The 24,712-nt window shown below is 37.6% G+C and overlaps 2 protein-coding genes across 3 annotated transcripts; one reads left to right on the top strand and one right to left on the bottom strand.

Annotated features, from left to right (window-relative positions):
* Positions 1-178: 178 nt before the first annotated feature.
* Positions 179-23,249, bottom strand: strn3 (striatin, calmodulin binding protein 3). The gene is made up of 16 exons (XM_026286306.1): positions 22,057-23,249; positions 13,483-13,586; positions 13,290-13,363; positions 12,132-12,210; positions 11,805-11,981; positions 9,170-9,308; positions 8,940-9,081; positions 6,015-6,151; positions 5,467-5,642; positions 5,270-5,317; positions 3,208-3,329; positions 2,912-3,079; positions 2,690-2,830; positions 2,461-2,568; positions 2,137-2,223; positions 179-2,004 (listed from the first exon to the last, which is right to left on the bottom strand). The coding sequence occupies exons 1-16, from the start codon at positions 22,303-22,305 to the stop codon at positions 1,835-1,837; spliced, it is 2,121 nt and encodes a 706-aa protein (XP_026142091.1). The 5' UTR covers positions 22,306-23,249; the 3' UTR covers positions 179-1,834.
* ap4s1 (adaptor related protein complex 4 subunit sigma 1) lies at positions 21,463-24,541 on the top strand. 2 transcript variants are annotated; one of them, XM_026286311.1, is made up of 6 exons: positions 21,463-21,685; positions 23,351-23,512; positions 23,858-23,944; positions 24,049-24,117; positions 24,220-24,231; positions 24,347-24,541. In XM_026286311.1, the coding sequence occupies exons 2-6, from the start codon at positions 23,375-23,377 to the stop codon at positions 24,473-24,475; spliced, it is 435 nt and encodes a 144-aa protein (XP_026142096.1). In that variant the 5' UTR covers positions 21,463-21,685; positions 23,351-23,374; the 3' UTR covers positions 24,476-24,541. The 2 variants fall into 2 exon arrangements, with proteins under 2 accessions (XP_026142096.1, XP_026142097.1); XM_026286312.1 differs by having other exon boundaries at positions 21,536-21,685; positions 23,310-23,512.
* Positions 24,542-24,712: the final 171 nt, after the last annotated feature.

The raw sequence follows: 24,712 nt of genomic DNA, 5'->3' as shown, positions 1-24,712 counted from the left end.
ACATATTCAAATAACACGTGTATTCATTTGTGTAGTAGGTTTTTTTCAGTCGGAGTCTCCCTCAGCAGAAACACATTCTTTATTAAAATCGTGATTTCTGGCAATCGTCATTAATGACCCGCCAACCAAATATTGTGATAAATTCAACGCTGCATTAATTGTCGAGACAAGGGACATGTTGCATATACAGATACACCATTTAATATTTATTATAGACATTTTATATACATTACTTTTCAACAGTTGTTTTGCTATGTGGTACAATCTTTAAAATCCGTTGATTCGTAGTAAATCAAAGACCTTACAAAACTCATCAAAACTCTTCAAACTGATCAGAACTTTTGGAAGACTAGAAAAAATACTTTATTGTAGTATTAATCATGCATTACACAAACAAAAAATGTCTTGGTTACACCATGAACTGCATTGTTTCCTTTAAAAACCATCGAACAGATTTGGGGTAGAACGACCAAACCAAATATTTCGAATAAATTTGATTGACGACTCCAATCGCCAAAATGAAAACTATCAGTTATCATTTCATTCCAAACCTGTGAGGTTTTCTCTCATTTTTGTTAGAATGTTAGTTAACCAACATTCCACTGAGTTCCATTTCATTCCTCAAAATAGCTTTTATGTTCCAGTTTATACAGGTCTGTAATGACATGAGTAAATTATTTTTCATTTTGGGTTGAACCTTCCCTTTAACTTCTCGCTTCTCTCCTGGTCTCCAGCATCACGGAGTGAATTTAAACCCGTTTTCAGCCAACCAAGACACGGCACGAGCGTTTATACGGACCTATATACGTTCATTTCCTATCAGTTAACCTGTTCGGTTTGGTTAGCGACAGCCCAATCTTTGAGCTACCATGAAGCTATGCTCTGAAGGACAAGAAGACTATCCACAAACAGAAAATAAACAGTGTTCGGATCTCTAACCTGCGATACTTCAACTCATTTTACAGTAAGGTGTACAGAAACATCACATAGTGACAGGATGCTGCAGTTTATTTGTAAATTCCTAAAAGCTCTCATGGCACCACGCGATGTGCTTCTACTAACGTACAATCTCTCCTTTAAGTGAGAAAACAATGTTAAAGCAATGTTAAGGAGAGCACTCATCCAGGGTTACCAGAGACACAAGACCTTCAAGAAGAAGAACCGCCTAAAATGGAGGGCTTGAGTGGGATTATAGTCCCTTTAAAAAATGTGATTTTCAGCGGTTTTATGACAGTCTTTATTTATATAAAATTGATTATAAAAACTATACTTTTTTTTACACAAAAAAATGAAACAAACGCTAAAGGTATGAAGGTTTGACTGTATTTAACTGTATTTGCTTGCGTTACATTAGGATGAGGAGGGTAACTGAGATATGGGTGTGGTTTATGGCTCGGCAGGGGGCGGGACTCAGTTCCTCTGGTGCCCGGATGATGGTCGGTGACAACCCACTGATGGATGAACATGATAACCACTCCATGGTCACTGAAACATACCTACAGGACACATTATCAGCTCAGTTCAAAACCAGTCAAAAGGCTACAAAAACTGGTTTCACTCCAGCTTTGACTTACAGTAAATTACAGTTATTTTTTTTTCTTTTTTTGAAGAAAACAAAAAAGAGATTAAAACTGATTGAGCACTCCACACTGGCTTCGCAAAAAAACAGCATGTCCCCCTCTTGGCACCTGGTATCGTGTATGTGGTGTGAGTTTGATAGCGTAGGTGGAAGCCACTTCAATGTAGTGTGAGAAATGCTACTCTTGTTACACAAGGCAGTGAAGCAGTCCTTTCTTTCTCTCGTCTTTTCATATGCATTAATTCGGACGTGCTTTTATACAAACACTTTGGCCAGGGCATCGGCTCCGGCACTTCCTATGTATGCCTTAGATGGGTGGAAGGCAACGTCATATATGGCCTCGTCCGACTTTTTCCTGTGCGCAGTAACCTCTTGTACGCAGGTCTTGCTGTCCACGTTCCACAAGCGGATGGAACTATCATGACCTGTGTTAGACAAAGAAGAGACATTAAGTTTATATTTAAAGGGACATTTCAGCAGAAAATGTACAAAATTACTGATTGCTTTGACTTTTGCTGATACAGTAGCTGAAAAAAGCAAAACCCAAAAACACTCACTTCCTGACATCAAGTAGATGCCATTTGGATCTATAGCCAGACTAGTAACAGCATCCAAGTGAGCCACCATTGCATGAATGGCTTTACCTACAAATAGAGATGGAAGGAAGGTGATTAATAATCCCAAACTAATCATATTTAAAAATGTAATTTTTTATTTGTTTTACTGTATTTTTGATCAAATACATACAGCTTTTTTCTAATGAGCATAAGACTTCTTTTTTAAACATGATAAAAATCATACTGACACCAAACTAGTGAACAGTAGTGCATTAATATTATATGACGACACACACACACACACACACACTAAAAAAACCTCACCTGATTTATTATCAAAGAATTTGATGTGTCTATCCTCGTGAGCAGTGACTGTGATTGGCAGGGTGGGGTGGGTGACCACTTTATTAATGTGATTCCCAAAAGGAATAGCTGCAACAAAGCAGAAGAAAGTAAACATGACAAGTTCAATTCTAATTAAATCATTGAACTATATATAATTCATACATATCCACAAGTGTACTTTGTTTTAGAACCAATGTGGAGGACGTACCGCTCTCGCCCTGTGCGGAGAATACCATGACGGGCTGCGATGTCTCTAGATCATAAATGACAACATCTCCCGTGTTGTAGGATGCCACCATGTGAGCTGGATCACACCCATTGAAATCAATTGATGTGGGAACACCATGATCTGAAAGACAGGAAATGAAGAAATGAGTTGCCAACGCTTCATTGATTACAGAACAGTGCAAACAAGATACATTCCGCTCACCTCTATCTGAGTTAAATGTGCTGAGACACGGTGACTTCCCCTGAGGGTTCCACAGCTTGATCGTCCCATCAGCTGAACAGGACAGCAGTCGCTCTTTGATTCCACTGTAAGCCAATCCCCACACCGCGTCACTGTGACCCAACAACGTACCAGCCAACACGCTGGGGTCTGAGCGATACAGAGGACACACACAGAGAACATACTAGTGATCAGACAGGTTTCCTCCTTTTAATTCTTGCTTGTAAGTTTTATGAAAATAAGAGGTGACATATGCCACCCAGATTTGATCTTCTCACCATATGTGTCGTATGGGTCTACATTAGAGCTGGGGATGTTCCACCACTGAATTGTTGAATCGATTCCACCACTAAAACACTGCTCGCCGCTGGAGCTCACAACCAATGAGAGCACAGGCCCACTGCAGCAACAGATCATACAGGTTAAGAGGATTTGTGAGACAAAATATTACTGTCTAAAAGACTGAATTGGTGGATTCAGCAGATTACTTGATTGTTTATTCAGGGGCCCTAAAGAAAATCTAAATCTAAATGTTATGCATATCAATGTATTAAAAAAGAAAAGTCATGTGCAATTTGTTTTTGGTAGTTTATGTAAAATCAGTAAGTTAAATATTTTGTCTAATGCAATGATAACTCAAACACTTAAATATTTCTAGAGTGTGCAAATACGAAGGTGCATAAATTGAGGTACAAAGTAAGTAATAGAATATTTTAGTCAAACAGTGCCAGTAGGTTGTGTTTGTTAAATTCTTGCCCTGATCAGCTCTATGTGTGATATGGAAACATCCTAGAGCAACAACAGTGAAACAGTAGACCACACATGCTCACGGGACAAGGACCGAGATCTCAGAGGGTAAATAATCATGTGCCCTTATTTAACACACTCCCGATCCAGCTCCAAACAACAGCAATGGCTGAAGAGAAGCTCGTCAAGAGCTTTATGACATAGGTCTAAAGGTGCGCTCAGTCATTTTTGCCAATTAAAAAAATAAATAAAAAATACCCTGAAGAAATAAAAAACACTTTTGAACAAAATATTGAGTACTGACATGAGACAAAGATATCGAAGTCTTCTAGAAAAAGTAATGTATTGAATGTATTCCCAAGAAAATGATGCTGAAGTTGTTTATTGTCCAGTCCAGATGTAGTGCTTTTCTAAGTATCATCTCATCAGAGCTTAATAAAGACTACCTTCTTAATTTTGAGTTGACAATCACTTAAATTACGGAGCTTCAGGTTCTGCATAAACCCATGTATTCTTAGTTTCACAATGAAATGAGTTACAGGCACCTGACCCAGTGATTGTAGGTTCTAATCCTGTATGGTACAGCTTTATATAACTGTGTGTAATGTTGTGTCACTTGGAGCCAACTGCTGCAGTTCTACCTTCGACGACTCAAGTCTCTGTAAAATGTAACAAACTACAATGCTTGAGTGGCATGCTGTGTAAATTGAAAGGCTAAAGCTTTGAAGATTTTGTGTAGCAAGTGTTTAACCATGGGAACTACGCATTGTTTAATCCAGAATTCAAGTTTGCCAAAAATGGCCATAAGTGGCATGGCACCATAATTGCTGCATGCAGATATATATATATATACTTTTTTTTTTTGTCTTTGAAGACCAAGAATTCTCACAATGCTCATTTCAACAGTGGCCATTTTTTAAAATAACAAATATAATTCTTGTTATGCCAAGCTCTAAAATTATTATTTTAGTAGAAACTGCAAAAATAAAAACATGGAAAAACAGGTAAATTATTATTATTTTTGATCCTGATGAGACTATGTATTGTTGTGGACTCCACGTCAAAATGATAGAGAACCACTGTTCTACAATGAGCAGGTCGCCCTCTTATGGACAGCATCAGGTTGCCATACCATGAAAATCCTCCTGTTTCATGCAACTAACTGGCTACATTAATATTAACCATAATAATGAGTAAATATACTGGGGACTTCAAGCAGCTAGAGTGTTTACAGTGTAATGCGGCTACAAAATGCTTGCCACCAACAAAATATTAATGACCATTGGGACTGAATACACATGTTTGTAGTATGAAAGCAAAAGAGAGCTCTGGCAAGGAATCTTAGAAATTAATAAACTCACATAAAACACAATGGACTGTCACAACACTTTCACTCTCCTCAACACATTTAGGATAAACTGGAATGACGACAACATCAACCTCAGCATCCATTTTTTGTTGCTCTTGTACGGAAATTTGCTTTACAATGGCTATTTGTAAATCTTAGAGGCTAATGTTTTTGAAATGTTTGACAGGCAGGTTTATTAAGAAAAGGGGAAAAAAGGAAGTCAATATCATGAAATCAATACTTACATATGCCCTCTAAATGTGTATATGGGCTCCACATCAAAAGAGGCACTTCTGCAAAGCCAGATGAAACTTTGTTTAGCAGTTTGTATGGAACATTAATGTTGCATGATAAAATCAATCTGCTTCTTGAAACATCATTTTAAAGATCAAAAGCAATCCCAAGACAACACGTTTCTTGGGAAGCCACAGCGAGCACTTACTTTTTGGCAGGAACGGTCTTCTGGAGGTTCCACAGTTTGAGGGTGTGGTCTTCCGAGACGGTGACCAACACCGGTTCCACAGGATGGAAGGCCAAGGCCCGCACTCCATCAAAGTGGCTTCGCAGGGTATATTTGGGATTCCATGTCTTCCTGAACGCATCCTTATTGGCTGGCAGCTAAAAATAAAGGGTGGGGGGAGGGGTCATTGTAGAGGCATTTTGACAACTGCGACATGAAACCTGGAAAATTGCAGGTCGACTGACTGTGACGCATTAGGATAGCTGTCCTATTTGAGCGCACGGCAAACCACAACTGTTTGGACAACCGAGGTCCTCTGTAACCTTTATACAGAATGGAGCTAATATAGTACATGACATCGGAGTAAACAGGACCGGCTGTTTTTATAAGTGTTAACTGATGGTTAAAAATGTAAAAAATGTAAACAATTGAGCAGGAAAAAGACAATTTTATTTTTTTAAAGTAGAGTCTGTTATTTATTAATGCTAGAATAGAGCATTATTAAAGCAGAAGAGCAGTGGGGTACTTACATCATAGCTGTATTCAGCCTCGTCATTGGACACAGTCAGATCTGCGAGGTCTCCCAGGCCCAGCACACTTTCCAACATGTCATCAGAGCCCATGATAAAGGACTTGCCCCCACCAGGCGTGAATGGCAGAGGCTCAGCTAAGAATAGGAAAGAGAAGAGAAGAGAAGGCCCAGTAAACAAGGTGCCACACCTTAGGATTGAAAAACAAGGCTTACGCAAAAAAACTGTTTAACAAACACATCCTTTAGCAGCTGAACAGTTCTGTGAGGGTGTAATATAGAACAAACATCCTAAGTAATAATACACGAGTTGGATCAATAGCAAGATTTTGACTTTAACATCACACCAGCCTCTGGTTTCTCCATGGGGTATCTCAAAAAGCAGGGATACCCCATAGATATATATAAACAAGATTGTTGGTACCATTACCTAGAACCATACACTGTGCAATCCTAATAGGCACAGTAATAAGAAAATATACAGAATGTTTATGGTAATAAATGTCTTAATTTAAGGGGGACAAACACTACACACATACTTGTGCCTCTTTACCAAAAATTAATGTTCTATATATGGTGACATTTACATTAGGGGTGGACAATATCTTATAGTTTGCGATATACTGGTAAAAATTTTCCCCATGATAATAATTAGTCTATTAGTTGACAAATTTCTGTGTGCGACAGTGTGGAGCGACATGGCGAAAGGCGGACCTGAAATTGAGGAGTTGATCGCTTTTACAATCTAGAACTGGTTTGGTTTGTCTTATAAATAGACATTCCTTACAAAAAAACAAAAAACAAGATTGCTTGAAGAACAGATAAACCATACATTTTGTGCAATCGTATGTTCACTGTCTTCAAGTTTCATCAGTTCAAATTTCTGCAGTTTATTCAGCTATAACTGGATACCTTTGTCCATTTTAGGGATTTCCTGGAGTGTAGTCAGTAGTAGTATTCTGCTATGCATATGTGGAGTTGATATCGTAGTCGCAATAAATACTAGAAATATTGTGATATATTTTGAAGCCCATATCGCCCAGCCCTAATTTACATAATCCTTAGTTTAGAAGTGGTTCAGAAGAGAGGAAGACAAAAGAGTGAGAGATAAAGAAAGCAGAAGTGAGGGTGTGTGATGTGTTTGACCCAGCTGGCTCTGTTCGGAGCAGTAAGAGAATCTCTCGTGCTGGAAGCTGTCAGGAATGCTGATGCAGCAACTGGCCTAATTAAGATTCTACCGCAGGGCTAGCGTGTGCCACAAAGCACATACGAAGTACACACATGCACACGCAGGCACACGTTGAAAGAATAGTTCACTCAAAAAAAAATACTTTTGGAATTTTGTGCTGTGTGTGAAAACTGATAAAAACTTGCAGAATGCCTAAGCAGCTTGTTTCACAGACTGAAAGTAGGCAGTGATTTTTTATTAGAATGCGCTACTTACATTGCTAGTATTCTGGACGTATATGACAGCTTTGTGTAAGCAGCTGGCTTAAGTCATTATTCATATGTTTATGCACGTCTAGACACACTACAGTTAAAAAATTAGGGGTCAGTAAGATTTTATTGTGCAAGGCCACATTAAATTGAAGAGCACATTTGTATTTTAAATAAATGCTGTTCTTTTTATTCAGTTTTCTATTTTATACTGTTCTATTAAAGAAACGTATTACTATTTCCAAAAAGATATTGACTAGCGCAACTGTTTACAACATTAATAAGAAGAAATTATTTCTGAAGGATCATGTGACACTGAAGAATTGCGTACTGGATGCTGAAAGTTCTACAAATTTTTAATTAAACAATATATTTCACATTAATAAAATTTGACTGTTTTCTTCAAATGAATGCAAACTTAATGAGCAAAAAAATTCCAGATCCCACAAAATTATAAGTCAATAATGTAATATAGCACAGAATATTACAAATATAGCACCATGTCTTTTTGGTGCTTTTTATTGTATTTTTTGTATTCAGTATAAATCGTCATTCATTTTCACTCTACGGCAAAGATCTGCTTAGACATTCTGCCAAATGTCTTTATGTGTTTTGTGGAAGAAAGAAACACAGAGCTGAAACAACACGAGGGCGAGTAAGTGAAAACAAAATGTTCTAGTTTGGGTGAAGTAGGCCTTATTTTAACTCGACATGATAATAGACCTGCAGTCATTGCTCAGTCACCAAACACTCCTTTGAGAAGTGCTCTACTTCATTACAGATCTATAATCTATAGAAGCTTGTTTACGCAACAGGATAAAAACTAAAAAGTTAATTGCAAGTTTTTATTCCACAATTAAGACCCTGGACCAGAAAACAAGTCATAAGTGTATTTTTTTTGTAAATCTGAAAACGGAATAAGCAAGCTTTGCATTGATGTATGGTTTGTTATGATAGGACAATATTTGGCTACGACACAACTACTTAAAAATCTGTAATCTGAGGTTGCAAAAAAAAAAAAATCTAAATACTGCAAGAACCATTTTTAAAGTTGTCCAAATTAAGTCCTTAGCAATGCAAATTACTAATCAAGTTAAGTTTTGATATATTTACGGTAGGAAATTTACAAAATATCTTCATAGAACATGATCTTTACTTAATATCTGAATGAGTTTTTGCATAAAAGAGAAATCGACCATTCTGGCCCATACAATGTTTTTTTTGGCTACTGCTACAAATATACAACAGCGACTTAATACTTTAGTTTTGTGCTCCAAGGGTCAGAATTCAGAAAAAAAAAGAAAAAAAAAAAATCTAAATACTAAAAATTGTTGGCAATTCTGAGAAGAAAAGTCAGAATCGTGAGACCAAGTGTCACAACTATCCATTACAGTTTTTTTTTACTGTAGCAGAATCAAGTATCCATAAAAACCATGATTAAAGATTATAAAATCCATTTTGTCTATGAGTTTGGCGAGCACTATTTTACCCCACTCTGTGCCGTCTCCTGAACTCCGAGCCTCTCCGGCACCTTCTCCATCCTCCGCGTTTACCAAAAAGTCAAACTCCTTGAGTGCCTCCTCTGTGTCAGGGTCATCCGGTAAGTCTGAAGCCAAACCTTCATTTCCGACCTGGAAAAGTTATAGTTACAGGGTATATTACATCAACAATCATATCCCGAGAACAATAACATTAATTCTACCAAAAAATGTTACACACCTTAATTTTATGTTTTTTTATTCTACGTTTATCGCTCCTGTCAGGCACGTCCTCCGTTATGTCGCCCTCATCTTCTTCCTCTTCATCACTATCATCAGCATTTTCTAAAAAATTAAATGTCTCCAGAACCTCTGGATTCCTGTTAAACCAAAGGCATCATAAGGAATGTTTCAAAACAGATAACATGGAAATCTTTTTAACTGTTTATATTAATCTACCACCTGAATTGACCCCCAAAAAATTAAGAGATGCACCGATTGCAATTGTTTTGGCAGATTTTGATTTCTGGTAAGCGTGACCTGCCGATACCGATTTTCGCAATTCCGATTTTCTTTCTAAAATTTTATTTTCTTAAAAACTATAATTGACAGCATATACAAAAAAATAAAAATAATTATACTTTTTAAATGCTATATACATACAGTATTGTTCAAAATAATAGCAGTACAATGTGACTAACCAGAATAATCAAGGTTTTTAGTATATTTTTTATTGCTACGTGGCAAACAAGTTACCAGTAGGTTCAGTAGATTGTCAGAAAACAAACAAGACCCAGCATTCATGATATGCACGCTCTTAAGGCTGTGCAATTGGGCAATTAGTTGAAAGGGGTGTGTTAAAAAAAATAGCAGTGTCTACCTTTGACTGTACAAACTCAAAAATATTTTGTACAAACATTTTTTTTTTCTGGGATTTAGCAATCCTGTGAATCACTAAACTAATATTTAGTTGTATGACCACAGTTTTTTAAAACTGCTTGACATCTGTGTGGCATGGAGTCAACCAACTTGTGGCACCTCTCAGCTGTTATTCCACTCCATGATACTTTAACAACATTCCACAATTCATTCACATTTCTTGGTTTTGCTTCAGAAACAGCATTTTTGATATCACCCCACAAGTTCTCAATTGGATTAAGGTCTGGAGATTGGGCTGGCCACTCCATAACATTAATTTTGTTGGTTTGGAACCAAGACTTTGCCCGTTTACTAGTGTGTTTTGGGTCATTGTCTTGTTGAAACAACCATTTCAAGGGCATGTCCTCTTCAGCATAGGGCAACATGACCTCTTCAAGTATTTTAACATATGCAAACTGATCCATGATCCCTGGTATGCGATAAATAGGCCCAACACCATAGTAGGAGAAACATGCCCATATCATGATGCTTGCACCTCCATGCTTCACGGTCTTCACTGTGTACTGTGGCTTGAATTCAGAGTTTGGGGGTCGTCTCACAAACTGCCTGTGGCCCTTGGACCCAAAAAGAACAATTTTACTCTCATCAGTCCACAAAATGTTCCTCCATTTCTCTTTAGGCCAGTTGATGTGTTCTTTGGCAAATTGTAACCTCTTCTGCACATGCCTTTTTTTTAACAGAGGGACTTTGCGGGGGATTCTTGAAAATAGATTAGCTTCACACAGACGTCTTCTAACTGTCACAGTACTTACAGGTAACTCCAGACTGTCTTTGATCATCCTGGAGGTGATCATTGGCTGAGCCTTTGCCATTCTGGTTATTCTTCTATCCATTTTGATGGTTGTCTTCCGTTTTCTTCCACGTCTCTCTGGTTTTGCTCTCCATTTTAAGGCATTGGAGATCATTTTAGCTGAAAAGCCTATCATTTTTTGCACCTCTTTATAGGTTTTCCCCTCTCTAATCAACTTTTTAATCAAAGTACGCTGTTCTTCTGAACAATGTCTTGAACGACCCATTTTCCTCAGCTTTCAAATGCATGTTCAACAAGTGTTGGCTTCATCCTTAAATAGGGGCCACCTGATTCACACCTGTTTCTTCACAAAATTGATGACCTCAGTGATTGAATGCCACACTGCTATTTTTTTGAACACACCCCTTTCAACTAATTCAACTAATTGCCCAATTGCACAGCCTTAAGAGCGTGCATATCATGAATGCTGGGTCTCATTTGTTTTCTGAGAATCTACTGAACCTACTGGTAACTTGTTTGCCACGTAGCAATAAAAAAATATACGAAAAACCTTGATTATTCTGGTTAGTCACATTGTACTGCTATTATTTTGAACAATACTGTATGTGTGTGTGTGTGTATATATATATATATATATATATATATATATATATATATATATATATATATATATTAGGGCTGTCACATTGAGAAAAATCTAAATTATTGAATATCATGCAATGCATTCGAATATATTCGAATATCGACGTGACCGCTGCAGGAAACACAGAAGCTGCATCTGAAGTGGCATTAGATGTATTTCCAGAGACTGTTTGATGAAGCTGAGGTGCCATAAATGCATTTACACTGCAAACTTTCGAATGCTTAACTACTACTGTATAAAATCACATTGTAATCATACTGAAACATTTTGTTTGTACAATGTTGCCTCTACCTAATTCATATAATTGTTCTATGTTTTTTTACTAACGCAGCACAGTTTTTTTTATGTTTCTATGAGTGCTGTTACACTCATTTGTGTTGTTTTCTGCAAGAGTCTCACTTACTCAAATTATCAATCACTGTAAGTGTGATGTCAAAACATGCTGGTCACCGGTCCGGGTCGATCATGTGGAAAACCGGCTAAATCCGGTCCCCGGCTGGTCGATCGGTGCATCTCTAAAAATAAATCCAAGGAAATCTGTACCTTTTCATGTCTTGTCCCTTTCTTTTGGCTGGAGACTCTCCTCCATTGAGAATTTGCTCTAGGTTCTTGGTTTCAACAGAACCGTTCTGCTCTGAGCCGGACAGCCCCAGTAACGACCGCACTCTCTGCGACCGGACATCCAGTATTGTGTCCGTATAACCTACTTCCTGAAGATATCTTGAAGGACAGAGATGTATAAAGACAGTAAGAACAGAGCTCAGATGACAGGTGACAGAAATAGCCATAATGTGATGATGCACATGCCCATGAACTTCCACACAAAGAAAGTTTGATTCAGAAAAGCACAATGACTCAAGACTAACTTACTGTCTGAGGAGTTGCCTGCCCTGTTTCCACGTTAACTGGCTGTTCTGAGGTACAGCCGAGACCTCTGTATCTTTGGTATCTTGTTTAAGAAACAAAATAAACAATAAAGTGAAAGCAGAACGAAACATATGAATATACACATAAAAAAACTAAGTACCATTCAAAAGTCTGGGGTTAGTAGAGTGTTTCTTTAGCAACAAATCAGCATTTGAGAATATTTTCTGAAGGAATATGTGACTCAAAGACACCAAAGTAATGGCTGCTGAATATTCAGAATATTCAATGGCATCCTAAGAATATATTACATTTAAAATATATTGAAATAGAAAACCGTTGCTTTAAATTGTAATTATATTTCACAATATTACAGTTTTTTTTTTTATTTTTTTTTTATGTATTTCTGATCAAATAAATACAACCTTAAGAGACTTCTTCTAACAAGATTATTGCCAACCCCAAACTTTTGAAAGATAGTGTGTGCTGATTTTCATGTGAAGTGTCAGCCTGGTAGCTAATCCAGATAATTTTTTTTCGTAATTTAAAGCAAACCGCCCCAAAGTAACCTAATAAAATCTGGTTCAATTTATAGAATCCTTATCATATGCTGTTTATTTTGCTGTGTTATGTTATCAATTCAAATCACCTTTTCATCAACCAACCAAGCAGCTGAAACAACATATATTCGCAATTTCATGAAATACATTACAAATTCATAATGTCTTCTGAGTTCAAAAGTATAATAAATCCAAACGTATCAAAAAACGCAGATACAAAAATACAACTCCACTGAAATGCGATTCATATGCAAATTCAGAAATCCCAGTCCATTCAAAATGCATTTAGTATTGTGCTTTGCACTTATTTATTGCCCATACCTTGAATCCAAAAATAGTGTTAATCACCAAATGCGTTATGAAATGTCCGTTGAGCATAGGTTGTTGGGAATAGTATCCAATTCCGAATAAAGAAAACAAAACCCACCCACGGCCATGTGGAATGCTACTGTGTCCTCATGACACAAGACATTTTTCTTTCCACTCAAACAATGATGTCACATCCTGATAAGGAATATTTAAAGGGGGAGGCCTCTTTTATTAGAAGAGTTCATCACATGAAATTCACATCGAGATTTTCAAAAAGGAAGTTGTGTCCACTTACCTGATTCAAAGCTAGGCATTTTCACTTCACCTTGATTTAGTTCTGTCCCATATTTTAATTTATGGTATTTTGCTCTGGTAATAGAAAAGAGAGTCTTTGTTAAAATTCAAAAGTACATAATATGTACACACACATAAATATATAAAATATGCAATGTTTTGAGAAAAAGAAAGAAAAAAAAAACACTACAAACCTTTCTTGCTTTAACGCATATTCTAACATTTTTATTCTTCTAACAAGATCATTCTTTAAATTTTCTTGACCTTTCCTTTCTCCTTGGAGGAACGCTATTCGGGCCTGCAAGACAAATTAGGAGGTCATCAGGACAGGTGACACGAAGGTTAAACTAGTGTTTATATATTTAAGCTGAGTTGTCAACTTGTGAATTGCATGTTATGAGAAAGGCTTGGCCCAAAAATAATATATTGACAATAAATAGCAATGCCCTTGCTGACGCCACATAAGGGAACATTTAGCACAATATGCATTTGTTTACGAATTGTTTCTTTGGTGCAGTTCTTTTAATGAAGACTGTTGATTCGGTCTGAATGAAAGCCAGAAGCCCAGAACCCAATTTTAATTGGTTATAAGATGTCCTGGAAAATCTCTGGAGCAAAAAAAACAAAAACTGAACAAAAAAAAATGCACAGATCTCTTATTTTTTAAAGAGGAACAAACACAAGGCCACCGGCAGGCGACGGCTCAAAAGGAACAGAGCTCTACAGAGTAAAGCAGGTTAACATTAGCAAATGAGAGCAGCTGTGCAACTTGACCCCTCTTAAAGGCCAGGAAATGAATGAGAGGAGGCAAGGGGGGGGCGTATTTATAGACAAACCAAACCCTCAACCTTCCTGGAGAAAAAGAGCTCTCGTAGGCTCTCATGACAACCTTATTTGTTTGGCAGGTAAACTGTAAGAGGACATCCTGTGCGGTTTTCACAGAAACAGGGAAGGTGAGGTGGGCTTGTCGATGATACATTATTTTCCTAAACTACATGATGACAAAGAGAAACATAGTGTTTAACAAAACTTCAAATGAAAGTAAAGTTCCAAATTTCACCTAAAAAAAAAAAAAAGATTAGTTTTAGGGGCATTTCATTCTAAAACATAGCACAGCAAGCAGGACAGTGAGACGCCAGTTCACTGATCGAGTCAACACTATCTTCATCTCACGCACTAAAATATTTAACTGTCAAACTCATCTCACTCAGCTGACGAGCAGTATAGCTCAGGAGCATTGTGTAATACTATGTAAACAGAAAAAGGCCCTGGGTGAAGTGACAACTAAACAAATATAGTAACATATGTAACAACTAGGGCTGACAAGTTATTTAAAATGTACCTGAATTTAACGAAAAAGGCAGATTAAATCACAACTGCTTACTAATATTTAAATGTACATTTAAAGCACAAACTGAACAATATGTCCTTCCATATCGGCTGATGTTAGAGGTCATTTCCCGGCACTGGTAGGAAAATAAAAAAAATTTAGTCTGCATGAAACATATCTTCCCTATTATGAAGAATATACAAGTGAAACGGATTCTCAAACAAGAAAATGTATTCATATATTTGATTAAAGATTTTGATGGAATTTTCTTTCAATTATGATAAAAAATAATAATAATACAAAAGACAATTTAGTTCTTATGTGACTTTAATTGTGCATACTCTTTTGCTCTATTTGGATTACCTGTAGCATCATAAATTCAAACTGATCTTTAAAAACACTAATTATTTATATAATTTAAGGGTGCTCCGATCGTGATCGGAGCACCCCTAATATAATTGGATAATAATTTAAAAACACTAATAATTGCATAATACTGTTAAAAATGTAATCTTTAGGTAAAACTCAAAAAGAACATACATTTCCAATACTGTACATTTTGATGATACCGAATTACACTTAAATCAAGGGTAGTGTTTAAAGTAATTGATTTTAGTATAGAATTTCAATACGAGACATTTATCAGCTGTAGGCCATAACATGAAAATAACTTGAATTGCTCCAATGGCATAAGCATTTCTTGTTATGAACTTTACATAGAGGTTAGGAGCATAAATCAATGCTTTTTTTTTTTTTTTGTGAAAATTATTAACTCATAAAGACATCCACTGAAACTATCCCAAGAAGATTTCAGATCAAGAGCTAAAAGGCCAGTTGGAGAAGAGTTGGAGTGCTGAAAAGCCATTACGCTCTTGGACAGAGCTTTCACATGAGACAGCTGTCTGTGCTTGTCTTCAGACTACAGACGTTTTGGAACGAGACCGACACACCGAGGCCATCCCTGCAATACTCAAAAGCCCACCATGTGTACAGCACTCATGATCTGATTACAGAAAAATGCATCTCTGAACTACACTAGACTCGTACACAGACAAACATACATCTGTAAATAAACCAGTAACCATGGCATTACAGACTGTCGCCGCAAAGAGCGTGAGGTGATAAAGTTCTTATGAAGAGCTGTCCAAGCGTCTGCCATGAGCGTGCTTTCACAATCCACCCCCACATTCACAGCGCTGGAATCAACGTGTGAGGTCACTCCATTGAGACGCCTCAGAGGCAGCCCGAGGGAAACATGGTGAGATCACTGGCCAAAACTAGAGCCTTACAAAGGAGCAAGCTGCAGCACATGGGGCACGAATAGCCCTCACCGACGCATGACACATTCCACCGTACAGATGTCAGGTTAAAGAGTTAACAGCACAGAACATTAAAAGCTAATAAAAATTCTACTAACTGGTTATCTTTAATGGAGAAGGATGTTTAAAATCATATGAAAGCTGGGCAAAGACATCTTTTAAAGGCCACTAAATATTAACTTGACTGTTAAAAGTGCAGATTGATTTACCCAAAAAGCACAAACTCTGTCATACTATGAATAGCTCTGCTTGAGCATCACTTGGTTTGTCCAAACAATGGAAGACATGGGAACAGTTAGCAGTTAAAAGTCATGAAAATATATTTTTTCAACTTCTTTCATTGTACGCATCTTATAAAACCAATGTCTATACACTACTACTGTTCAAAAGTATGGGGTTTGTAAGATGTTTTTCAAAAACGTTTCTTATTCATGCCAAGGCTGCATTTATTTGAGCATACAGTAAATATAGTAACAACAATAATATTATAAACTGCTACCATTTAAAATAACTGTTCTCAATTTGAATGTTTTAAAATGTAATTTATTCTTTAGAAGATGAATCTTCATTATTAAGGTCTTTAACATCACATGATCCTTCAGAATATGCTTATTTGGTGCTTAAGAAACACTGATTATAATAAAAAATGCATATGGTTGTGCAGCTCAAGTTTATTATTATTGTTTTTTTTTTGTGTGTAAAGTCAATAAGAACAGAATTTACAGAAATCTTTCGCAATATTGTAAATGTGTTCTCTATCACTTTTGATCATTTTAATGTGTCCTAACAGAATATTTCTGAGTATTTCTTAAAAAAAGAAACAACCCCAAACCTTTGAGCTGTACTGTAGTTAACCTGTCAAGAAAGTGTACTTCAATTTATAAACTGATTAGACATTCTCTCAGTTTATTTTGTGCTGAAAAACTGTAATCATCTTTACAAAAATCTCAAGAAAGAAGCCGGAATATACAAACCCACTGGCACAACACGCACAAATCAAGTCTTTGCTCACACTGCTATTATTCACTGGCTAATGCAAAGTGCTCTGACAAAGCATTTTTGAGTAAGCAAGCAAGTTATAGTATAATCAAATTACTAAGTGACAGCAAAGACATCTGCAGCATTAGTCACGTTGGTTGATTATCAGGGACTGACTGAATGCTTACTGTTTTCACTCCTCTTTGATTTAGCTTCCTCTTTTTGTTAATCAAGGACTCATACTTTCCTAAGTTGCACATGATCATAGCATTTCACAGCAGACCAACAGAGCTCGCCGGAGGGGAGCTGACGCTGCAGTTAAGAAACCTGATAAACCACAAAACAAATAATCACAAAATACTGATGAGGAGTATGATGATGATGATGATGAAGTACTTATTTGAAAAGCAGGACTGGCTGGTATATATGTAGAGCACTTCCTCAAAACTTCGCTATTCTTTCAATAAGTTTTCTGAAATACAACAGATCTTAAAATATCCGCATCATATCTAGTTGACACAAGCTGGGTTTCCATTACCCTGCTTTTATGCACATTTTAAAGTATCGCATCAGAATCCAGTGATGGAAACGTTCAATTTCGAATAAAAATGCCTTAATTCGCAAAAAAGTTTTTACGTTCGCTTGAGGTGGCTTTTGACATGTGGACAAAAGGGTTGATGCAAATAATAGGAGATGGAAATGCATTTTGTGGATAAATTCCTCCAAGCGCATCAAAAAAAGTAATTTGACTTTGCGCTATGGGACGGTAAATCCTGACTAACCATTGAACCGATCTTGCTCCACTGCATCTGAAATGTTGTTGTATGGTAGGGGTGCTCCGATCACGATCGGCCGATGGTTAATGCGCATCTCGTCAGTAAAGCCGGTTCTCTAATCAGCGGTTAATTCCATCAGGTGCGTGATTTCACATAGAGCAGCTGTTACTACACGGAGCCGTTATTAACTGAGAAGATGCGCCAAAAAACGCTGAAAATGAAGTGGATTTGCACATCTTCTCTATTAACAACGGCTCTGTGTAGTAACAGCTGCTCTATGTGAAATCACGCACCTGATGGAATTAACCGCTGATAAGAGAACCGGCTTTACTGAAGAGATGCGCATAACGATCGGCCGATCGTGTTCGGAGCACCCCTATTATATGGTCATTCAGAAATGCCCGAGCAAAGTCTGTCAAAGCATTTCTGTAGCCTATAATTGCCTCCCAGAACTGTTAAACGACTGCGTTCCTAAACAGTAGCATCCACTTCCGAAAGCAATAACCGCATACATTGTGTTTCGTCTGCATTCTGAGGTGCAAGTAATTTATTATATAGGCAAATTATTATATTCAGTAGCTTCTCCTACTTATGTATAGTGACAGTTTATCAGGAAGTAATGATTTTGTTCTGTTTGACTCGTTGGATGGAAACTGTGCTAGTTCGCAAATGTTTTGTGCAATAATCCAATTTTTCGCATACATAAAAGCAACTTTGGACTGAAACGTGGCTACAGTCTTCTGTTAAAGTTTAAGTTCACCATTCAAGAGTTCTCCAACAAATAAACATGTAGCTTGAAGCGATCAAATTACTCCTTGGTTCACCTCTGTAATGGGATAGGTGCATTAAAACCTGAATATTAATGAGCGGAAACAGTGTAAGAGCAATAGGCTATTAAAAATTCACCTTACCAAATAGTTTCAAGCATACATCAATAGCATGAACACAATGTATTACGTTTTTTGGTAATTCAGCTTCATTCTCATTTCCTAAGCAGTGCGAAGTGCTGGCAGGCAGTACTACGAAACACTGTTGTATTAAAACAGCATTGCTAGTGTCAGCAGAGTGTGAGGATGGCTAGTACACATATGGTCAGGAACAGCTGGCTGCTCACAGCCCCTAGCAACTCTCTGATGCTTGCTGGAAATCTCCGTCACCTACCAGATTTAAAGATCGGCAGAACAACATTTCAGCTGTGCGAACTGAACTCAGACACTAAAAATACACTGTGCTCTGGGAGAAAAACAGCTGAATGAGGGGACCCTATGGGTTTAATAATAGTACAATGGAAATATACTGGAAATGTAATAGTCCAATGTTTATATAAGTAACATTTAAAACAGAACTTCATATTTGAGTAATAAGTAAAGAGCGTGAAAGGCTATTTAAGAATGCATAATATTGTTATAAAATGCCTCATTAAAACTGGATGCCAGTTATATAATATGCCAATTGCAAAAGACTAAAACATTTACCACTCACTGTCATCGAATCTGACTGCCTGCATTATGTTGCTTGTCTGTATTCATGAAATTTCAGACCCAAGTAAAACTTAGACACCTTAAAATAAAGTGTAACCAAAATCTTTTTTGTTCATTTGAATAAAATGTAAATATTCGATTCTAAAATGTAAACACTTAAACATTAGAAACCAGGCCAACTAATGGAAATAAAGTGTTTAAACTGAAGTACTAAATTTACTACAACGAAAACTGAAGAAAAATAAGGACAAACAGAAAAACTAAAAGCTAATATAAACTAAAACATGTAACAAAATTACTAAAACTGAAAAAAAAAGGCAATTCAAAATATTAATATACAATAATGGCGTATAAATGTTACTAAAATAGCACTGCATTATTTAACTGCTCAACAGAAATGCTAAAATGCTATTGAATACCTAATGCTATTGAATATAAATTCGACTGATTTGTTTAGCGGTCATGTTGATTTATGTTAGAACTGGTCAGATGATAACATATGAAGGAGATGCTGGATTTAGAGACATGTGACAAATATTAAACCTGCACTTGACAATCTCTAATGGTTTGGAGAGCCATGACTCTGAAGATGGTGCTACCATGACCTACAAACCCTGAGCTAACCCAGATAACGCTAATCAGGCCCATTCCCGATGTGACTGCCCAGGACATCTCTGCTAGTAGCTATGCCTACGAGGCACAGCAAACTGACAGGAAGAGTTTCACATCAATTAGAGCTAGACATCATTAAAGCGGAACCGAACTATCCATTACGATAACACTGGCTACATCTCCTCCACATACACAAGATGCCAAATGCACGGAAGAGCACCTGATAATGGCCTCAAACGTCTGCGCACAAGGTTGGAGAATCAACACATTCATATGTAATAACATGTTTTGATACGTTTTAACATCAGACTTCATTTGTTTTGGAGTGTGCATCTCACGATTAGGTGGCAAGTGAACATCGGAAACATGGAATCCGGAGCAGATAAACAAGACCAGCCCTTATTCTGAGAAAACCTGGATTGGTATGAGTGTGGGAGAGTACACGCTGACTTCCTCTGAATAATGAAAAGTGTCCATTAAGCTTGAGCTGGGAGTCATCCTGAAAGTATGTCACTGAACAAGTCTGTACAGGGGTGGTGAAAACTTCTCGGCCTCCTGAGGGAAGACTGACTGTGTTTACATAACGCGACGTCCTGCCCCGGGCCTTCCAGCTCTTTTCCCCCATTCACAAAAGCTAAACTGTCGCTCTCAGCTCTAGCAGACTTTAAAAATATGACAGCTAGCCTAGACCCGTTAATACAGGTGCTAGGGAGATTCAGCGGTCATAACACTCTTAAGGTAACAGTTCAGTCTAAAATAACACGTAAAATGGTTCACCCAAAAATGACATTCTGTCATCATTTACTGACTCTTGCATCGCACTGAATCCAAACCTGTATGACTTAAAATGTGGTCAAATTAGTTACATTTCAGCTAAATATGTGGCAAAACCTCTGCCGTCTATTGTCAGTAATGTTGCGATGTATAAAACAGCTCAGGCAAAATTAAACTTTAAACCAAGCATCTTTCTGTTTGTAATGTGGAGGTATTTTTCAAAATATCTTCTTCTGGGTCTCACAGAAGAAAGTACATCGTTCATACAGGTTTGGAAAGACACGTTTGTGTAAACTATTCCTTTAAGAACTTCAAATTATAGCAGCTGGTAAAGGCAACGGCTGTCAAAACAAAACTGGCCAAATGGTATTTGTACGTTTCTGTGTTGGTGTTGCACATAAAATCATTAATGTTTGGAAAAAACATCAGGGTGAGTAAATAAATATGATGTTGAGATATACCTAAATAATGTGAATCATTCATCAGAAATGTACTAATCAAAAGAGCAGCAGAACTAGAAAGCCCATCTCCTCACTGCACTCTTAAAGAGAGAGTTCATCCAAAATGTAACATTATGTCATCATTAGCTCACCCTCATGCTATTCCAAACCTGGATGACTTTCTTACATGAAAAATAAACGATGTTAGTCAGAACGTATTCCAAACCTGTATGACTTTCTTAATATGAAAAATAAGCGATGTTAGTCAGAACGTTAGCTACTCGGTCTCCATTCACTTCCACTGCATCTTTTTCCTTACAATGAACGGGAATGGTGACTGAGTTACAATGAACGGGAATGGTGACTGTCGCTGTCATTCTGCCTAGCATTTCCTTTTTGTGAGGACTATTCAGTGAACGCAAGGCTTCGTTAACTTTTTTTTTACTGTTTTAACAACGGATACAGTGTGTCATAAAAAATACTGTACATTACAGCGGGGTGTGAAAGTGAGCGCTAGTAGGATGGATCAATAAAAGAAGCGACCCATACGGACGCCATATTGACCAAAACAAAATGGCAGAACAAGAGAATAGTTGACAAAGTCCGCAGGCTTTCGTTGACAGATGCCTTCTCGTGACACGATAAAATCCGCAACAACGACTATTAGATCTGCTCCGGTGCTCGTGGGTAAGATAATCTGACTCGATCGAACCGAGCGTGGCGTAATATCGCTAATACAGCGATGTCACGTTAGCTTAGCTTAGCCCGTCCACACTACGAGCGACGCGACGCACTAGATCTCCGTGTTAAATTATACGCATACTAAATGTCATGTCACGTACAACGTTACTTGGAGTGCAGACAGATTTGTTTATTATAATAGAAAGGTGTAAGTTTTGAGTAAATGGGGCGGAGAGGAAGCTAACGAGAGCTGTAGAAAATTGCTTAGTAAAGCAACGTAAAGTCTTCAATTAAAGCAACCGATCTGATGGCGATCAATGTCTCGATTTGGGGTTTTTAACTAACGTTAGTGTGTCAGCAAACCCACGGGTCTCTACCTGGAGCTCGGCCCTCTCCACTTCCCAATGCGCCCTTTCCATCTCGAAACGGGCCCATTCGTGCTGGATGTAGTGTAAGATCCCCGGGATCGTGTACTGCTGGGGCCTGGGCATCTCGTCTTGCTGTTGTTGAACCATAGGCGCTCCTCCAGAGCTGGAGATCTGGGGATTCATGCTGCTGTTGCCCTGCTGCTGCTGCTGTTTCTGGGCGGCCATTCCTCCTCCTCCTCCGCCGGGATTTTCATCCATGTTTAAAAATAGGAGAGTCCTGCTAGAAGTCGCCGATTGTTTCCCCTCAGCCCTCCCTTCTTTACCGTTCGTGCAGCGATGCGACGTCGCCCTGCCCCCTCCACGAAATCGGCTGGCACCTGAGCGGCTGTTGTGGATTTCGTGTCAGCGCACGGATTTGCCGGCCGCCATTAGTCCGATCCCTGGATGTGAGTCTCCTACTGTGGGTGTGAGTGAGGGAGGACTGTGGCGCGCTGCATGATGGGACGCGTTCACCCAACCCTGCGCTGTCTCGAGTCATCCGAATACTGACTGACGGGAGGACAACTGCGCATGCGCTGTACAGCGACCAGAGTCAATGACAGGCTCTGTACTTGATGATATAAAAATATGGCCTTAAACAATAGATATACATATATAAAGTAGAGCGGACGTAAGTCAAATATAAAATAGCTTCAACTGGAATTATATTTTTTTCTTTTCATAACTTAAAGGTGCACTCTATATTGCTAATTTAAAATATTGTTCCTAGTTTTCCCTACAAAAATTAAAAGCAGCTTTGAAAAAAAAAAAAAATCCGATAATGTACACTAGCGTAAAAAAAAAAGTTTACAAATAATAACCCGGATCATTTTTTTCCACAAAGAAAAACATAGCAATACATAGAGTAGGACAGGCAGAGTCAAAATATCAGACCTTTTTCAGAATTTAAAGAATTTCAAATAGTTCACACTCTTTTAAAATTAATAAAAATAAATAATAGCCACTTTGAGAAATATTCAAATAAAAAATCTAACATAATGGGGGAAAAGCTGTATTTTTCTACATGGAGCGGGTCGCCCCCTCATGGACGCTGCCATGTTGACGTCACATGACAAGCTCTGTCAAACAATCCACTTAGCAGTAATAATTTTACAGTAGTAACAATATTTGGGTTGTTGTGGTATTTTGGTGAAAATTAAGTTTACCAAAAATGACTATCAGTTTACACAAGTGTGCTATTATTGTTTTTTTTACTCTTCCAGATGTTTGCTGACGTAATGACGTAATGTCTCCTCCTTTCTAGCGGTGTTAACTCTTCTGAATAACTATGATCAAGTTCCTACTTATGGTCAACAAACAGGGGCAGACTCGCCTGTCCAAGTATTATGAACAAGTGGAGCTTGGGAAGAGAGCAGCTCTGGAAGCTGATGTGGTCCGGGGATGCCTCGCGCGGAGGAAGGAAGAGGTCAGTCACGTTTCCCAAAGTAATGGTTAACCACAACACGTGTATGACTGGCTATTGTTTACAGTGCAAAATATCATGAATAAAGTTAACTAAACAGACATAGAAATATCCCTCGGGGAGATATAGTGATTAACAACAGAAACATGGTGTGCATGTTATGCAAACGATTACGTTACTGTATGAAACATATCTGTGCATCTACACACATCATTTACAAGTAACGTTAACTGTAGACTTCCAGTCAAATTTTACCTTCGTAAACTGGCTTTAAAAATCTTCCAACTCGAAGATTCAGGATTAAAATCTGCTGTTGAACTCCAGATGTCTGTATTTCTTCTTCGTCAGTGTTCATTTGTGGAGTACAAGGACTACAAACTGGTGTATCGACAATACGCAGCACTTCTCATAGTTGTTGGCGTCACTGAAAATGAGGTTAGCATTATTGGTAACATGAAAAATTATTGACATAATCATATATTTTTTCCGGTAGTTTGTAAAGTCTGATTTATGGCCTCTGGCTGCTGTCTTTCACACAGAATGAACTCTCAATCTATGAGCTTGTGCATAACTTTGTGGAAGTGTTGGACAAGTATTTCAGTCGTGTGGTGAGTACTGACATTTTGATAAAAGATTACAACTTTCTGAGAAAAGATAAAAATGCAATGTTTTAAGTTCATTTATGATTAAATGTTTTCTTTTCTTGACAGAGTGAGCTGGATGTATCCTTTATAAGTCCAATTACACAAAGTATTATCGACCAAACTTGACTATGATTGTGTCTTCAGTCATACATGTGTATTTATATGAGGGTTTCATTCCTTAATGTACAATCAGATCATGTTCAATTTAGATAAAGTACACATTATTCTTGATGAAATGATCCTGAATGGACACATTGTGGAGACGAATAAGAACCGGATACTGGCACCACTACTGGCCCTGGACAAGATGACTGAAAGCTGATTCAATGCAAATGAGATCTCAATCTTCTGTTCCAAATGTTAAATAAATGTTTTTCACTAGTCTAAACTTAGGGTTCGTCTTCCATTCTTCTACAATACCATAATTTTGATGGGACCTGTAATAATCCCAATGCTTTGTCAAAGATGTCAAAGTTCCTCCTAAATATGCAACAAGAACATCCCCACATCACATTCAGGAACAGAAATGTGTTTGTCAGTTCATCTTTAGCAGGAAATA

Source organism: Carassius auratus, chromosome 17 (genome assembly GCF_003368295.1).
Source record: "Carassius auratus strain Wakin chromosome 17, ASM336829v1, whole genome shotgun sequence".
NCBI lineage: Eukaryota > Metazoa > Chordata > Actinopteri > Cypriniformes > Cyprinidae > Carassius > Carassius auratus.
The sequence above is the reverse complement of the archived record's forward strand: the minus strand, read 5'-3'. Positions and strand labels throughout refer to the sequence as shown.

What these genes read in the sequence shown, in the direction of transcription:
- ap4s1 (XM_026286311.1), top strand. Translation starts at nt 23,375, where the DNA reads ATGATCAAGTTCCTACTTATGGTCAACAAACAGGGGCAGACTCGCCTG. An exon ending in TCGCGCGGAGGAAGGAAGAG is followed by an intron (nt 23,513 to 23,857) that starts GTCAGTCACGTT and finishes CTTCTTCGTCAG; the next exon opens with TGTTCATTTGTGGAGTACAA. An exon ending in TTGGCGTCACTGAAAATGAG is followed by an intron (nt 23,945 to 24,048) that starts GTTAGCATTATT and finishes TCTTTCACACAG; the next exon opens with AATGAACTCTCAATCTATGA.
- strn3 (XM_026286306.1), bottom strand. Translation starts at nt 22,305, where the DNA reads ATGGATGAAAATCCCGGCGGAGGAGGAGGAGGAATGGCCGCCCAGAAA. An exon ending in GGCAGGCAACTCCTCAGACA is followed by an intron (nt 11,982 to 12,131) that starts GTAAGTTAGTCT and finishes CTGTCCTTCAAG; the next exon opens with ATATCTTCAGGAAGTAGGTT. An exon ending in TAAAAAAACATAAAATTAAG is followed by an intron (nt 9,082 to 9,169) that starts GTGTGTAACATT and finishes TAACTTTTCCAG; the next exon opens with GTCGGAAATGAAGGTTTGGC.